Source organism: Glycine max, chromosome 17 (assembly GCF_000004515.6).
Source record: "Glycine max cultivar Williams 82 chromosome 17, Glycine_max_v4.0, whole genome shotgun sequence".
Classification (NCBI taxonomy): domain Eukaryota; kingdom Viridiplantae; phylum Streptophyta; class Magnoliopsida; order Fabales; family Fabaceae; genus Glycine; species Glycine max.
The window spans coordinates 40,073,363-40,092,082 of record NC_038253.2 but is presented as its reverse complement, the minus strand read 5'-3'; the positions used below and the strand labels follow the sequence as shown (position 1 = coordinate 40,092,082).

Genomic DNA, 18,720 nt, shown 5'->3' with positions numbered 1-18,720 from the left:
ACCTAAGACAAAAAAAAATGATAGTATAGTATTATAAAATTTCAAATGGTATCCTAACCCTATTCTTCTTTACATCAGGGAAAATAATTTGAAAATTTGAAGATTCATGTTTACGTAACAGTGGAACCAGCCAAGTGTAAAATATGTAGGATTGGAATTGTTTAAAGTTCGGCTATGTTAAGTCCAACTTAATAGGGAATATACGGATAGGCTATTCTAAGTGTAAAATAACCGTGACATTTAAGACTATAGAAGAACTAGTATTTGTATTTCGATTTCTTGATATCAACTAATTGCAATAAACACAAGACTGTTGAGTGGAAGCAGGAAAGAACTTGCGGATAAAATCTTGTTAACGTAAGGATTTATTTGTTTATTAGTCTTCGTGAAAATGATTTATTGATCATGACATACTATTTGTATTTTTACTTTTTTAGATGGTTGATATTAATTTGATATGAGAATGCATTTAATCATGTCCGTGACACCCAGAGAAACAGAAGCTCCAATGCACAGGTCGTTGTACCTGAGGAGGGAGAGAGTTGAAACTTCTAACTTACATTCATATGCATTTTTCTTGCATAAAATATCAACTTCAATTATAAAAACCAACTTTTCTTTTTATGATGTTGACTAAACCATTGCCCTGGTAACAACATTAAATGCTTGATTACTTTAAATTAAAGTTTCCAAGAAGTGGCACCCAAGTACATAGAATAATCCTATGCTAGTCAAAGAAGAAGCAATCTTTGTTTTGTCTATTGGTGTCAAAATCAGTTATTGTGTCGTATTATATTTGGTTAGTCTGAGAAGAGAAAATTCTGATATGATGTGCCTCTCAGCGTTTTATACACATCATCCCAGTTTTCAATTTGCTTCAATAATGGGGCAGTGTGAATCTTGACCTGCCTGCTGTGCATATCTCTGAAAGGCAATCTCAGAAATTCTTGTACATCTTTCAGCTTCTGTAGATGAAAAAAAAAATCAACATTGAATTATATGCTAATATGGTCGAATTTTGATCCATGGCTACCTAAACATATTTTGTACTGAGTTTTATGATTGACTTGATGGTTGAAGAAACAAGAGAGGAAAGAAAAGTCGTAAGTTCAATTCTCTCTCACTACTAACAACTAACAACTAACACCTGGTTTTGCCCTGTGATTTAATTATGTACTTACACAGTTACACATTTCACTATGAAAACCACTAACTCAAAAACCAAATTTTTTAATTAACATACTATCATTATTTCATGATCAGATTAAAATATAAAAACTTATGGAGGCAGTGAATCAAAACTAAACTATAGAATTAATTAATTAAATAAATAATAGTTTAAGAATTGTGATGGTACAGGCACAGCACATGCTTTTAGCATTGGTAAACTTACCGTGGCATTTTTTATGAGATCTTCATAGTAGAGAACAATGTGGCGAGTGTTCTTAAAGTATTCAATGGCTTTTGCAGCTGTCTCCTCTGTTTGATTTAGCTCTGTCATCAACAACGTGGTATTGATCCATGGCCTGTATTTTGCGAGAATTCCAGCCTGCCCAAGAAAAACTAATTCAACTATTTCATTTTTGCAATCAATGCACATGTTTAGCTTTAATTAATTCTATTATAAAAGTTACTTTGCAATCAAAACCTCAGCATCATGTTGCATTTGATTATAAACTGATGGTGTTGCTATCCAGTGTGCTTAGGATTTGGTTAAGAAACTAAAAATAAAATATTTAGTTGATTAACTAAAAGAGCAAAATAAAAATTATGAGCAATACAATTTTATGTTTTTCAATAAAAATCTCTTTTTTTAGTTGATTAACTAATTGTTAGCATTTGCCATAAAGTAAGTGTATTAAAATTAACAATATGTGCACATACATAACAAATTATAAGTGTATTAAAATATCAGCAATTGGTTTCCTTATCATTGACTAGAAATATTTACTTTATCTTCACTCAATTTAATCAAATCCAGTTATAAGCTTTTCTCAACATGCAATAAGCCTAATCCAACCATGTAATCCAAACACAAAGACACAATATTATTAGTAAGGAAGAAAGGGCAATAGAGAGAGTGTGGGAGACCTCTAATGTGGAGTGGACATGAGATTTATGTGTTCCATTCAATGGCTTTGCCTTTTTGTCATAAGAATTTTCTAGCACAGATACCATTCTACGAAGCAAATTCCTTCTGAAAAGGAATATTGTAGAAACTCTCCTCCGTTCAAAGTATTCCCCTATCTCCTTATGATGCTCCATCAAACCCTGCCAATATATGCATCTATTCTTTTAGCAACAACATCATCCTATAGAGTATAGACACAAGTCACATAACATAACCAACCCATGATAGACATTATAAGATTGATTTAGTGGTGAAAGGAGAAGAAAGGTTGGAGAGCTCGTGGATTTGAATCCTTCCACTGCAAAAAATACTAACAACTAATATCTGTGGATTAAAAAAAAAAAAAAAACCCCATGATGGTTCATGAAATTGAAACACCCTTCAGTTACCTGATTAAGCATCCACTTGTAGCCCACAGCTGCGGAACACTCGTTCTTGGAAGCACCACTGAACCAATCAAGATTGAACACTTCATCCATTGTCATCAAAATTGAAGATACATTCTCCCTTCTTTTGGCCACACTAAATATCTCTCCATTGGAACTTACATTCATATGACTGTTCAACAACGTCTCAAACCATCCACTCCCCGATCTTTGCATTGTCAATATGACAAAAAACCGTACAGGATTGCAAGCACACTCCTCTCTGCTCATTCACCAATCATTCAATATAACTAATTAATCAAACGCACATGAATTAATGTTCATGGAAAATTAAAAAAAATTTCTTCCTCAAAGCATATGCATTTATATAAACATCGACAAAATCCTTATCCTACCAGGTGAAGTCAGTTACATGGATCACACAACATTATTTGACTCAGTTAAAGACCAAATTCAAGATACATGCATGTATGTATATAATTAAATAGAATATATACCTGTTGTAAGTTTTGGGTTGTGGATAATGCAAGAAGGGTACTTCCCATTCTTCCACACTAGAAGGATGACATGACTGGTTGATGACTCTTAGTTCCAACAACTTGCTATTTGTGCGAATTCTTGTTGGTTTCTCTAAATTAACTGAGCAAATGTATAGTCCACAAGTTGCAGCCATGGCTAAAACTACCAACCTCAATGTTGATGGAAATTTCTTTATAGATTTAATGTCCATGGAGTCCTGAAATGAGAGAGTTACCGCATGTCACACTCTAGCTAATATTGTACATTAATGTGATTAAGATTTAATACAAAGCAGCAAACAAGAAAAAGAAAAGAAAAGAAAAAACATAGTAGCAACGAATGATGATAGTACTTATCTCACCTTCTTGAGGATAAATATTTGTTCAATCATGTTTCAGGGGAATGAAGGACAACGACAAAGACCCTCTTCTTCCCCTTCACTGTTTTTATGTCCACCCCCTTTGTTCATCTTCTCTATGTTTTTGGAGTTTAAATTCAGAGTTTCGAGGTTTCCACGTGAAATTCAGCGTTGTTCAAGCAATTTGGTCTTGCTGTGGTTCCCTTCTCCATGTTTTTTTTTTCCAACTACAACTTAAATTACACGGCATACAAAATATATAGTATATGATATATATATTTATGTTAAAGTATGTGTCAGTGTATCGTATCTTAAAATGTAATACTTTTTTTTTGTCGAAGACGACAGAGGAAAAGTATACGAGGTGGTGGGTCCACAGTTCTTTCTTTGGAATTTCACTTTGATTTGAGTTACACGAGATAATGGACAAGTACTTACCAAGCCATTTATCGGGAACCAACCTATGTTTTTCCATGTAGAAGGAATTAATATTATAATTTTTAAACTATTTTTTTAAAAAAATCAACAAAAATCTAATTCAGTTGATTGAAGTGGACTCATAATTTATTATAAACTCGTGATACTTTATGTTTAACTTTTATCGACAGAATTATACAAGTCTTATTCCTTAAACAATTATGTATTCTCACTTTAAGTGGGGACTTCTTTACATGAAATCTAAATCTTGTACACTTTTAACAAAAAATATATACACATTTAGACAATCCATTTAAAAAAAAATATTGGTTTTAGCTTTTAAAGTCGTCCAATATGCCAAAGTTCCTCTAAGTCCATTATTTCTTTTCAGGGAAAGACGTACGTGATGGACTGAATAAAATCCCCTAATAATGGAACTCGAATAAGTCAACTGCAGCGCGTAAAAGCGCAAAGCTTCCAAGTTTTCATTATTTTCCTCTACGGAAGGTTCATTGTTAATTTACTTGATGTGAAGATCATATATTAGCAACACAAATTACTGAAATTTATATAAAAAAAACAAATTACTAATTACTGAAATAGAGCGAAGACAAAGGTTTTGCAGATAAAACGGGGAAAAGAAAAAATGCACCTCCGCAAAGGTCATTCCTCGTATACACAACTTACCAATTTTACACAGTACAGTCTACAGAGGAAATTTTCACGGATTCCCAAGTCCCCACCTAACGGTAGCATAATGAATGTCTAAAATGATACGAGTATTTAAATTACAATAGATTCGAGCATTGATCTCAAAAGTATTGACTAATAGGCACAGAACAGAGTGCAAGTATGAAATTATGGCCTCAATCCGAGGGAAAACATCAGTATTCAGTAACAGTGTAATACTGAAGAATCATGAGTCTGAAGTAGTTCCAGCTAAGCTATATCTCTATTAAAAAAATTGTGTCTTTCTCGGTTGTGCTATGCCCTTAATATCCTTATCAATAAGATTGTGCAGATCTATCACAGATGTAAGGCACCTTGGCCAGGCAGCTACAAAACATTGAAACTAGCATAAACATGAGGCGTGTTAATAGTAATATTTGGAGAAAACCATCAAATTATGAAAGAAAAAAAATAGTCCTTGAAATTAACTATAAATCATTTTAGCCCCTAATGTTAAGGATCTATCAATTTAATCCCAAACAGTGATAACTACTAATCTTTGGTTGCTTACATTTGGTGCACATCAGTCAAATTAGTTCCTAACTTTGTTGTGCATCAGTCAAATTAGTTCTTAATATAATCCCTTAACAATAAGATTGTCAAATTTAGGGACCGGATTGATAATAATTGTCAAATTCAATGACTAAATTGATTTTGTAATATTATGACTAAAATGATAGATGGTGTTAATTTCAAGGACTAAATTGAATAATAGTTATAAAAGTGAGGGACTAAATTTGATTTTCTATCAGGGACTAAATTGATCGGGGCATATAATTAAGGAACAATTTAGTGTATTATTAGAAACATTTGCTGCTGAGTAAAAATGGTTGATGATTCCCAAGTTACAGTTGACTAAAAGCCCTCCAACAAACCCAATATCTGACAAACCTACATGGCATATACTATGAGTCTATGGCCACAATTTGTGAAAGCAATGAAGTATAATAAGTGGGATACTTGAGAGCAGCAGCACTGGACGAGATGTATCATTTCTCTGATTAATCATTAAAAGTGAATCAAACAAATATTTCTCTCAATAGAATGGAATACATTGTCTAAAAAATTGTATAACTTTACAAAGTTGGGGTGACCCCTCCTCCATCAATTAAAAACAACAAATTAGAGAAGCTAAAGGAAGTATTAGAAAGCTTACCATCAAAGAAGGTCAACAACAAAAAAGGAGAACAAATGTCTATTTATGAGACAATTAGACGAACAATTTGTCCCATATAACGGAATGCCTTTGTAGTTTCTTTTAAACATCTATTCTTGTCATCTCGAGACCAATGCTGCCCAAACCACAATTGTACATTAATAATAAGACGGCATAGCATCTAAACATAATGCTAAAGCCACAATTTATAGAATTCTTAGTAATCAACCTCTGAAAGCATGTTGAGCTTATCATGAACATCTTTCAACAATTCAGGTACATCTCCTTCCCATTTGTAAAACTCCAACTCCTTGCCTTCCAAGAGCTCTTCAGAAACCTAAAAGCAACAATAATAGAAGGACAAGCAAACCCTGATGGTTTCACAATAAGTACATAATTGAATTCTTTAAATAAGGAATTCCTCAGTTCTGATTCTATGTTGACTAGAGGACTTCAACACCAATTAATACCATAAAGTTAAAATACATATTCAACTCTACAAGGTTGCATGAGTTTGTAGAAGTCTATAAGCATATTTTTATGAGTCCAATTCAATACCGAGCTACCATTCAATATAACTGCTGAAATTAAAGGGACGAGGTCCTTCCTCCACACCACACCATATTGTCCATAATGGCTTGATGGCCTATCATTCGAAGTCCAACATCCCTTTCAAGGGCCATTATTCTGAATATGGAATTGATACTTAAATACCTACATAATATTTGCAATCAGAGTCTTCTTTTCCAAACATTTTCAAATGGAATTTCAAGTTTAGACGAAATCTAATGTTAAAAGTACCAATTATTATATCAAGTTGGCAGCAGCTCTATAATATCCTAGATTAGGTGGCAATGAAGTGAAGAAACAATTGGATAAGCTGAGAACCTATAAGATAATTAGTGCAGTCCTATTCAGGCAAGTTTCAATAAATCTAATTGGATCAAGCTTGGTTATTGTCACCACCTATGATTTAATTTCTAATATTATTGTATAGATATGTTTTGCCCATAAAAGGCCTGCTCCTTGTATGGGAGTTCTGTATCAATGTGAGTTTCAAGATGTAGGAGAGAAATAAAGAGTGAGTTAAGGTGCTGGGCATTTGAGTAGGTGAGAGAGATTGGAGAGTTAAAAGTAACTACTAGTACTTTCACGTGTAGTTTTTATTAATAAATAAAAATGTTCTTTCAAATTTCTCCTCAGCTCCACTATATGACTTCAACATCTAAAATTTGAGTTATGATTTGATAATGATCTATTCTGCAGTAGATCTCTCTTATGTGGCCTGCTTTATGTCATCAACTTTCAAACACTCCTTTCACTTTGAATGAGAAAATACAAGCAAATGATTATTAAATTATCCACTAATTACATCCATCACACACAAGGTCACCTGACCTAATATCCTTTATTTGTCTCTTGTCTTTCTAATTGAAAAATGATAGCTGAGAAAAACCATTTTTCTTTTAATAAACGACAATGCATTTTGCTGAAGCATTATTTTTTCAATTGGATAGACAGGGAAAGGAACTACATTAAAAGGGAACATGTCATAGTATTCCCTCATACATAAGACAATTTTTAATACAGGGGAAAGGGGAGTGAGAACCTACCTTCTTTCCAATGACCTGACCAGCAGCTATATGAGAAAAATAGATATTGTAGAAATGGGAGAGAAACAAGGGTGCGCTTATCTCCACAAGTTCCTCCAAATATTTGACATATGTAAGCCCTGGAGAACCGGGAGTCGGAATCACATTTCCTTCTTCCTAAAACCATTTCAGATCCTTCAAAAGCCCTTCTGATCTTTCCAATCCAGTTTTCCTCATGTATGCATCTGCAAATTCACAAAATTCTCATCATAACAAATTAAAGAATTATTTTTCTCCATGTAAAATTAAAATGAAAAAGTAAACCACAGATGTTTCACTTCAACTACTGCTACTTTCACAATTTTTATTTGTCTACTTGAAAAGACATAACTTGTTACTATTTATTAGTTCATTTAAAAGTCTAGGACACCATTAATTATCAGTTTAATTAGCATCAAATATTTTTGGTATTGTTTTCCAAATCAAAATTGAAATTTCATCTTGATAACTAGGACTGACTTTTAATCCTGACCTTTGTTGCACATGTTGTTGATATGAAACTTCAATATTGATTAGAGAATAATATCAAAAGTCTTGCTATCGAGTATCCTAAGGGCACTGATTAAGGAATCATTAAATACGTAACTAGAGAAATATATCTATGCATTGATTTCGACTGTTATCCAATAACAAATTGCTATATATGGTAAGTTTATTGATTTTTACAATAACTACTTTAAAAATCATTCCTATCATGAATGTATTTTGACTGATTGACAGAGTTAATAGAAATTAAACCCATGGTTTTAATTAGAAGTCACAACGAGATTGTATTGATAACACTTATTTTGTCAAAACTTTTCATGGTTTTATTATATAGACCATAGGTATCCTCTGTTGGAGGCAACCCTACTTGAGCAATGTATGATTACTGTGAGCAGGAAAGCTCACCTTACGAATATTTAACACATCTACATACCCAAAGCTCTGACTTGAGACCAAACTCCATGCCAGTTGATTTATGCGTTCAGTGGTTAAACTAGTGCACTAGAGATATTATAGACAATTTTATCCTTTGAATTACACTTGTATCGGTACCTAATTTTAAGTGTTTTATAGACAAAATTTAGATATTGTTCCTTGAATGTCTATCAAAATTGAAGTATCTCAATGACTTGTGCATTATCAGTCAACAAGAGTTAAAACTCCAATTTTGTCTAAAAACAGTGTCAAAAGCACCTAACTAACAGTTTCTAAGCTATATCCACGTATAACTAAGGAGAGATAACTAGTTAGTATATTAGAAAGTCGAAAATGGTAATTTTAATATTAAAAAAAGTATGAGTTTAACGGCGATACATTTTGAAGATAATTTTGTTAAAGTGAACAAACTTATCATAGAGAATGGTTTCTGATTGGATGACAGATTTTGCAGTGACATCACTTTATAGCCCATTTTCACTAAAACTATAAATTAATTACATTTGTAAGAAATAAAGGAAGGAAGGAATGGAATGACTGACAGGAAACGTTGTCGGACTCGTCGACGATGCGTTGGAGAGTGGCGAAGATGAGGTGGCTGTCGACGAGTTGGCCTGCCACGCGTCGGAATGTTCATCCCTTGGATGATGCCGGTGGTCTCTCCGGTACCTCTTAGGCTTGGGAGTAGGAATGTGAGAATGAGTAAGAGAGCTTCTTGGTGTTCTGGATATGCTGCAATTGCACAACTTGTTTTTGTTTGGGACTGGGAACCATACTCATATTTCTTGGATGGGTTTCGCTGCTAACCACTTCCTTCTTCCCAGAGTGCTGTTCTCTGTTCCGTATTTATAACTTGATAAAACATACTATAAAAATCTTAGTGTATTTTTATTAAATCATCTATTCTACTAATAGAAGAAATAGTGTATATATACTTTATTAGATAATTTTATTCTTTAACTACTCTTTAAACTTTTATTATTCTCTTTTAAATTACGGTAATTACTCTACTATTCTTATGTTGTCATTTTTTTTTTCCTGTCACCCTTATTTTTATTTAACCTCACTTTTTTATTTATTTAAATAGAGATACATCAATTGTCTCTCTTTTCCCGGGTTATAATAACTATGATTAAACATGTTGGTATTTGAATGATGATGTTACACTACATATTCCAACATATATTTAACTCACATTGAACATTTAAATTTACCCATCATTATTATAGTGATGTGCCCAAAACAAAATGTTTGAAATTTTACAGTTATTTTGAAACAAGACATCATATCAAACATCTTTACTGAGGACCGCAGATGAGAACAAGATATATTTAAAATGAAGAATATATATATACATGGCTTATATTTGTGTTTCCTATTTATGTACAAGGGACACTGATTACAATCCCTAAGGGCCACCTGACCCAAATGAATGATTGATGAATGGAAAAATGTCCAGCTTATGAAAGCCAAAATCTAATAGAAGGCTTGCACATGTTAGTCCACCTTTAAGTTTCATTAAGTATGTTAAAACTTCTATGCATGTAGTCGATTTCACCTAGCAAGATAAGGTTTTAGTTGCTATATCAAGTTGAACGAACCCACAAGATCTATAGACTTCCCATGCTTTTGAAATATAAATTCCACTCCGGAACACCTATCTAACTCTTCTAGAGGTATTTACATATTTTCCGCTGAAACAAATTCAGGCATGACATGCTTTTAATTTCTGCAAGAACTTTAATGTCTCCGTATAAGAAGGGTCTAAACGGCTCACTGGTTTACAAGAATTTATATGATCTGTTGACTCCAATACCTGTTTCAAAATTTGAAGATAAATCAGGAAATCAAGCACTTAAACTGAATACTACAAAAAGAAAAGGGTCACTTCAAATATTATTGCCCATTGCAACAGTGTTGCATAAATACTCGGTAAAAAAAATTCAAATCCAGTCCCGCCGAAAACACATCTATCAACTTGTATTAACTTCCCCATTCGAGTTTAATTATAATGGATATGCCGAAAATCACAGTAAATCAGGAGCCCAAGGGTACGATCCCCACATACTCTGTCCAATAGGACAATAGGGTAAAGGACCTCCCTAGAGCCCACACCCGAAAAGAACAAATAAATAAAACTGATAAAACTTTCTAGGTACTGGGCAGATCTAACTGTAGCATGTAGGCTAAAAGCTTGCATCTAACATGCAGATGAATGTTGTCCAACAATTATTTCATTGTACTGTGGACTGAAAATTTATAGAAGGGCACAGCATACTGCTTTTTTTCTTTTGGGATGACTGATGACTGTAAATAAATTTTGCTACATAATGCAGCTATAGGCTTATAAAACATTCACAAAACACCGTACATAAAGGAATGAATAACACACACATAATAGGCCACATGAAAAATCAATAAAATGAAGGTAGAAATCTATGAAGTAAACAGTGTACAATCGTAAATCAATTCCAAAAGGGTCGTTCAAGCAGGTTAAGATGAGAAAAAGCACAATGTCACAATCAACTCATTATCATAAGTGGCCATGCCCATTACATTAGTTACTGCATTATATTTTCCTTTAAAGGAAAAGGGAGCTTTTTTGTTAGGCGTAGTTAGTAGGAGGGCTTCCTTTGTAACTGGGAAGTTGGGAAGGGTTGGGGGCTTAAAGCCCAGATGATCTCCACCATTGGTAGGGCAACAGCTTGGGTGAAAAAAGAATTATTTGGACTAAATTCCTTTTTTCTTCTCATTTCATTCTTTTTATTATCAAATGAGATAGAATTTCACAATATACTTACAACTAATTCCCCAAATCCAGGATATGCTGACTCAATTGGTACAATTTCAGTTCGAAAGGCCCATCCACCATAACCTTCAACTATTGGAGTTACCTTGGTCTACAAAAAGCAGTCACTAACAACTCAAACTCATGAAAAGACAGTACTATAGATATTGACAAATAACTTCACTGCTGATTACCTCACAAAAGCTGAGGACATCAAGCAACCCTTTCTTATGAAGGTGACGAATATAGTCATTAAGCTCTATCAGTCTTGAAGATCCACTTCTTAGCTCTCCTATCTATAAACATTAAGGACCAAGTGCTAAAAAATCTTTCAAATGTAGCAATTATTAGAATAGAAAATACAAGAAGGTAACTTTAAATACTAACTGTTGGAGCAGGACGAAGAACAAAGCCCATTCGCCAAGGCATATCTGCAAGTTTGCTACCAAAATGTGGGCAGCTATAAAAAATCTACAACCAAAATAACATTAAAAACCCTGCAATTTTTAAAGCATGTATTTAATAAGGAGTCAATACTTACAATTCCTATTGTATTTTTCACGAGATTATCAAATCTTTCTTCCTTTGCTTTATGAAGAATCTGCTTCACAACCAGGCCACCCATACTGCACACAATAGAAAGGCACAAGAGACAGAACAAAGTGAGGTACAATTTGATTAAACAAACAACTTGGTGCCCAAGACATTTGGAAAATGCAATTTAGACAAAACACAAATAAATAACAAGGTATATTAGCGGAACTAAAATTAGACGGGCAAATTTACATGGACCAAATCAAGAGTTGTATTAAGTGACTTGTCATTGAATGACAGGCAAAAGCAACTGTTAATGAAAGTTAAGTAACATAATGAGGACTAATGCCAAAAAATTGAATATTACAAGGAGTCAAGGATTATTTAAAAAAATAAATTAAAACAACTATAAAAAAAAGTGAGTATGGATTAAACATATTTAAGCCTAAAAACATTAAGTTGTACATGAAACCAAGCAAAAACAGTAAAGTCTTCTGTCTGCATGAATTCCCTTGTGCAATTCTAAGTTCTAACAATTCATGATTGTTTAGAATCATATCTATCTATAAGTCAATAAAATATCCTTTGAAATGGCGCTGCACTTTCAAAAGATGAATCACATAGACTAAATTAAAAATTGTATTAAGTAACGTGTTATCACATGACAGGCGTGAGCAGCAAACAGTTAATGAAAATTAAGTAACAACAAGGACCAATGCCAAAATATTGAATATTGCAAGGACTATTTTAATGTTTTTATAAATAACTATAAAAAAAAGTGAGTATATTACACGGATTAACCATATTTAAGTCTAAAAACATTTAAGTTGTACATGAAACCAAGCAAGAATAGTCAAGTCTTCTGCATGAATTCCCTTGTGCAATAATTCATAATTGTTTAGAAGCATATCTATGTAAAAGTAAATAAAATATACTTTGAAGCATGAATCACATGCACTTTCAAAAGATGCATGCCAATCATAAAAAATGAATAAGTAAACTGGTGAGTACACAGAAGTCCAATTTCCACTGCATGCATGTAATTTGTACACTCTTGGGCAGCTAGACTAACCTGTGAGTAACAAAAACAACAGGTCGATTCCCAATTCCTGCAGCAAGAAGCTTCTCCAACAGCATAGAGCTAACTTCCTGCAAATTTCAAAATAAACAAGTATATGAACTAGAATGTAATAAGAAAAAAAAGAAGCCAACAGTAGGAAAGTGCAAGGAAAGCATAGGTAAGGATACGAAAGAAACTGCCTACTGCAACCATGTGCAGGGAGGAAATGGATAAATTTAAAATTTTAAGGATTTGACAGTAGAGATGAGAATATATAATTTTAGAGAAGTTAGCTGTGGAATTAGTACAAAGAAAGATAAGCTTGATTAAAATTGTCAAAAATCAGGAAGTATTTAGTGGTCTGTCATGCATGCCTGTAATATGAAAACCAGAAAAATGAAGAAGAACAAACCAATAATGAAGAAACTAGAAGATGTAAAAAAGAAAGAAACTTGCTCACAACCCCTCTGCTCAAATCACAGTAAAATTATTTTGATCTTCATCCACAATATCAGCTTTCTTTAACCCTTAACAAGGCTCATAGAGGATAAAGACTCAATATCAGTTTTTACACATCCAAGTATCGGCAGCAACTTCCCAGATGACTAACAAACCAAGCTAATGGCAGAGAATAAAATCTGATGCTGTTTCTAGATTAAAAAAAAATAATGGTGTGTGGAAAAGTTTTAACCTGAAGAGGCAAGCTAGCTCCAGACCATTGTGTGAGATTAGTCTGCATAAAGCATTTAACCTAAGGGTTAGATGGAGGCAATTGAGATCACCCATGAGGCAAGCTCTAAAACAGATATTGGAACTAACAGCAAAAAGAATGCAAAATTCATAAGCTAAACCTCTCATCTTACTAAGGCAAACATGTCCTAACTTTACCAAGGCCAACCTTGTATTTTAGGGTAAACATCCGAGCCTCAGGAAAATCACCGGAAAGCCATTCACCAGGCCAAAAGGTTCCAAGCTTTCCTGCTTCCTCATCAATCTTCTCCACCAAAGGTGATAAAGTTGAGGATTTCTCCTCAGCTATACGCCAAGTTTTGTAAGGCCCACCTCGTAGTCCATGGACAAAAACTATGTCTAGTGGAGGACAATCTGCATCTGGGCTGCTTTTAGTTGAATCATTAGAAATAGAACCGTTGCTGTCATTCACAGATTCTGTTCCATCCCCCATTTCAGTAGAAGTAAACAGAGATATCTCCTCTGAGAAAGCTTCTTGTTGATCTGTTTCTTTGGGACATTTCCAGTGGGGAAGATGAGAATTTATCAAGAATATCATGTCATCATAACGAGGACAAGAGTTCCTATAATTTGGTACACCACCATCAGAAGGGCCTCCACTTCCACTTTCAGATTTTCGATTAGGCTGGTCATTGCAAAACATATTTAAAAGTGCTGCCCTGGCATAGCTTTGCATTTTAAGGTCACTGCAACCTGGAATCCGCCCATTAGCACAATCATCAAGCCATTTGCACCAAGTTTCATCAGCTGTGATTACCTTCTTGACTCTGGGAAGCAGTGAGAGGATGGTCAACAACCGAGCTGCATGCTTGCGGATATGAGCAGTAGGAGGAACTCGGACACTGGCTGGATCATTTACATTTGGTGTAGCCGGTTCCCCATCTACATTTGATATCCGTTCCTTCCCCTCATGTGCTCTAGATGATGCATCATAAGCCTCAATAGCAGCCAGTTTCTCATAATCATCACTCAGCAAAAAGCGCCTCAGCAAACATAAAATCCCAAAGTCAACTATCATGTCCTGACACACAGAATCTTCAGCACAAACTTCAGTCAAAGCTTTAATTCCTTTCAGGGTTGCCAAGGCAGAATCTGCAGCATCCAATTTAGGAAGATTATCTCTTTTTAAACTTTTAAATGGTCCTGCTAAAGGTTCCATAGACAGAAAATCTGCCAGTGGGGATGCATCCCCAGAATTAGATGCATTTCTCAATTGTTTAGCTGCCAGATTAACAACGGCACTAGAGAGTTGATTGGCAACTTGTGCAGCAGAAGCAATATTTGCATTATTGATCAATGTCTGCAAAAGTTAACACGGCTAAAATGTTCATCAAAAGTTGACTTGGAATGAAGTAACATGATCGGATAAAATGAAAGGCCATTTTGACAGAAAGAGAGAGAAAAATATTTCATACCTTTACATTATCACTCTTAGGTTGACTGGTTCCTTTATCATTTGATTTCTTTATAGAACTTTGTACTTCAGACAGCATCATGGCTAACCATCCTTGAGAAAGTGGTACACATGTTGGTCCATAGTCTTCCAAGATCCGAGAAAGAATCTTTATGGCTGAAGATCGTATAGTATCGGAGGAAAATGTTCCAAAAACCCAAGGAAGAAGAATGCCTGACCATTTTTGACTCTCTTCAAGTGACAAATGCAGCTCCCCAGTACAAAGTAGCTCCAATGCCTTTGCCATTGGTTCTTGCACCTGCTTATGCTTTGTCATCTGCTTGGCGATGTCTCTCATTGGATTGAGACCCTTCTCCATCACTACCTTCTGGACTCCAGGGCTCCTTTCAACAGATAAGAGAAAGGCAGACAAGGCTACCTGAGCCAAAGAAATATCTTCATGCTTGCATGCTTGAGATATAGTAGAAAGAAGACTGGAAGCCCAATCAGAAACAGATTCATTCAAAGGTGTATTGCGATCTTCTAATAGCAACCGCACCACCAAACTTGCATGCCATTTTACAGACCTCTCAGGTGCTATTAAAGCAGACATGATAGCATTTCCATCTCGATCCAGTTCCTGAATATGAGATCTATTCAACTGTGATGCCGTTGCCCAATTTGCCAATGCCCAGGTGGCAAAAGGAACAGCAACATGTTCACAGTGCAAATCATCCCAGAGACCAGGAACAACAGCAGCAGACACATTCTTTTGTTCCAGCGAATTGTCATACTTATTTTGATATATGAGAGTTTTAGGAGATTGGTGCTTTAGTTCTTCGTGACAGGCATCATTGCTGGTCCTTGAAAGCCCTAAAACAGGTTTACCATCAAGTATCTTGATTCCAATCCCTTTCCTTCCCGACCCACCACCATCATCTTCACCTTCAGGTGGCTCATCCAAGTGCAAACCTCCTTCCTCAATAACTTCTAGGGCTGCAGCAATGTCTCTGGTTTCAGCATTTTCAGGCAATGATGGCTTAAAAGATACCTCTTCTGCATTTTCACAGCTGGACGTAACGATATCCATAATGGCAGCAACAAGCATGCTCCTGCCTTTCAAAGAATCCGAAATATCAAATGCACCACGTCTTGAATGCTGCTGCCACAAAAATTTCCATTATTTCACCACCAATGTCAAAATCAGAAAAGACAATATTCTCAGCATCTTGAGTGAAGCTTGCATTTATATTATAAATCTAGAATAGCCACAGTACTAAGAAAACCATAATTATACTCCACCCCCATTTCCTTCCATCTCTCTCTTTATTTCCTATCGCATCACCTATAGGATATATATATCACTTCAGAACCTCAAGGAATAAACATACTAAGTGCATGCTTCACCCTCCAAAAGTACTTTGAAAGTAAAGGATACAAAGAAGTTCTTTCTCGAATGGTACTTTAGCACCCTCCAATGGAATTCAAACGGTAATCCAAACATAACTTAATGAGAAGTACAACATTTTATATATTCAGAACCTAGAATAGTTTTACTTTTCATTTAATGGTTTCCATTTTGCTTAAGATTCCGGCATAATCTATAATCTCATTTAACAGATAAAACCCTATTTATGAGATAAAAAGCTCTAGAATCAAACAACACAATAGATAAAGTCCAATTGATTGCTCAGTTTGCCAATGCCGATACTAACCTAAAACGATTATAACAATTCACACAGAAAAGGCAATATAAAGAATCATTTACCTTCGTATTCTTAGAACGCCGAGGCTGGCACGAGAAGATGAACCTCAGAAGACTCGGAACCGCGTGAGGTCTCCCAAGAACCGCCGCAGACACGTTAGGGTCCGCAATCAGATACGCCAGCGCCCTCGCGTACTCCGCCTGGGTGCCGCCGCCGTCCTTCGCCGCCGCCACCGACTCCAGCAGCCAGTCCACGACGGCGCCGCCTCCTGCCCCGACGATCGCGGCCCTGCGGGCGGAGTTCGCGGCGGCGATGTCAGCGAGAAGCGCCGCGACGCGAATCTCGAAGCCGGAGCGGACCTCGTGGTTCGCCGAGGATAGCACCGAGCGCAGCGACTGCCAGAGGACCGCGGCGGCGACGCCGGTGCGCTTCGCGTGGTGGAAAATCCGGTCGAAGGAGTCCGCCGCCTTGCGCGCGGCGCGCTCCGCGCCCTCGTGCAGAGGATTCGTGCCTCCTCCGCCGCGATCGGAATCGGAGAGGAGCGCGGCGGAGGCGACTACGGCGGAGATAGCGGCAGCGGAGAGAGCGACGACAGAGGTGCGAGAGAGAGATTTGGAATGAACGGGAGAGAGCGTGCGGCGGTTATCGAGGATTGGCGGAGGGGCAATTTGGGAATTTTCTAAAGTTGAATTGGCGATAGGTTTTCTTGAAGAAGAAAAGTTGCGAAGAAGGGGTCGGGTTCTGAAACAGAACCGATACATTTTGAATTTTTATTAGTAATATTGAAATGAAATGAGAAATGCTAATGCAATTGTTGTCTTGTTTCAGAATATGGCGGGAGAGAGCATATCTCGCTCTTGTTCGTAAAGCTACATCCATCATATGCAGTTTCTATATAAAGCAATTCAATTTCACGAATATGCCATGGAACTTTTTAAAAAAAAACTATTTCGGACCTCCCCATATTATTCAACTAGCATCATCGTAATGCTTCTCAGTTGAAATTGTGCAGACTATTCTAATTATAAAAATTATGTTTCTAAAAGATTAAAGAAGTGTAAAAATGCATTCTCTGGAGAGGATGTTAGAGAGTCTCATGGGAATTGAAGTGGAGAAATAACGAGCTTTGTTTCGCCCGGAAATTTGATATGGAATTGATGTTTTCTTTTAAAAATATATAATGGACTTTGACATTTTGAATCCCTGAAATAAATAAATATGTTCAATATATCACCTTGTACAGCCAAGCAGCAAAAGCCGGATATATATGCCTCCTGGAGAGCTAGTACTATTTTATAAAATCATTTCGGTTAGGAATTTGGTTAATTGAATTGGCTTTCATTTAAATGTTTTTTTATGAAAAAAATAATTCAAAAATTAATTTGAAAATCAATTAAAAATTAATTCAGTTCAAAATTAATTTTTTAAAATCAGTTCGATTTTAAATCAGTTTAATAATTTGAATATAAAATTAGACCAATTAAAATAATTCAAAACCAGTTTAGTTTGATTTTTTCACCCAAACTAATTTTTACACACTCCTAATTTTCTGCATTAAGGTGTTTAAGCTAGTTAGTGTATGTTTGTGTTGTTGCTAGGGGTCCTCAAAACTAGCTTACTAGAAGAATTTGTGAGATATCTTTTGCAAATAATCGTTGGATCAGTACAGGAACCATGTCGTGGCATAATGAACGACACTTCAAACATAACCTTAATTATAAGAAATAATCATTGTTTTAGATTAGCATGTTTATTATACTAGGCATTCTTCATGGGAAACTTCTTTTTTTAAGTTTTCTAGGATAATCAGAAGCTTAATTTTAGGAATTGAAGTTTGGTTACGTTGTTCAAGTATATATTCATCAACTGTTAGTCTTGGTCTCTACGGTAATTGTCATAAGGCAATGACTATAATAAGGGATTGGATTCAGTAGACAAAAACAATTAAATAAACATGAAAAAATATTAATAATTAAATAGTTAATTTACACTTACTGAAAGACAGTATGATTAAAAAAATATTGATTATTATCGTTATTATTGCCATCGCCATTATAATGATGATCTTTATCATCATTAGAGATGTTTTCTCCATCTTTATCATTGTCTCCATCACACTATTGTATATTACCACTACCATCACTATACATGCCATTAACTCTTGCTGAACCTAAATTGTATCAAGTGAGTACAAATGTATATGCTTACTTTGACAAGAAA

The 18,720-nt window shown here is 35.2% G+C and overlaps 2 protein-coding genes and 1 pseudogene across 5 annotated transcripts; all 3 read right to left on the bottom strand.

The window, feature by feature from the left end:
* Positions 1–670: 670 nt before the first annotated feature.
* Positions 671–3,673, bottom strand: LOC100819406 (uncharacterized). The gene is made up of 6 exons (XM_003550299.4): positions 3,398–3,673; positions 3,015–3,253; positions 2,521–2,779; positions 2,092–2,271; positions 1,394–1,549; positions 671–965 (listed from the first exon to the last, which is right to left on the bottom strand). Exons 1-6 carry the CDS (start codon positions 3,425–3,427, stop codon positions 801–803), a joined length of 1,029 nt encoding a protein of 342 aa, XP_003550347.2. The 5' UTR covers positions 3,428–3,673; the 3' UTR covers positions 671–800.
* A 778-nt stretch (positions 3,674–4,451) lies between these two features.
* LOC100800906 (probable inactive heme oxygenase 2, chloroplastic) lies at positions 4,452–9,487 on the bottom strand (annotated as a pseudogene).
* Positions 9,488–9,599: 112 nt separating this feature from the next.
* LOC100800370 (uncharacterized) lies at positions 9,600–17,645 on the bottom strand. 4 transcript variants are annotated; one of them, XM_003549360.5, is made up of 10 exons: positions 16,563–17,637; positions 14,817–15,953; positions 13,550–14,701; positions 13,343–13,384; positions 12,664–12,740; positions 11,599–11,683; positions 11,445–11,528; positions 11,252–11,353; positions 11,071–11,169; positions 9,600–10,085 (listed from the first exon to the last, which is right to left on the bottom strand). In XM_003549360.5, exons 1-10 carry the CDS (start codon positions 17,259–17,261, stop codon positions 9,975–9,977), a joined length of 3,588 nt encoding a protein of 1,195 aa, XP_003549408.1. In that variant the 5' UTR covers positions 17,262–17,637; the 3' UTR covers positions 9,600–9,974. The 4 variants fall into 4 exon arrangements, 2 of the variants coding, with proteins under 2 accessions (XP_003549408.1, XP_040867456.1); XM_041011522.1 differs by lacking the exon at positions 11,071–11,169 and having other exon boundaries at positions 16,563–17,643; XR_005889438.1 differs by lacking the exon at positions 11,071–11,169 and having other exon boundaries at positions 9,876–10,085; positions 11,445–11,499; positions 16,563–17,645.
* Positions 17,646–18,720: the final 1,075 nt, after the last annotated feature.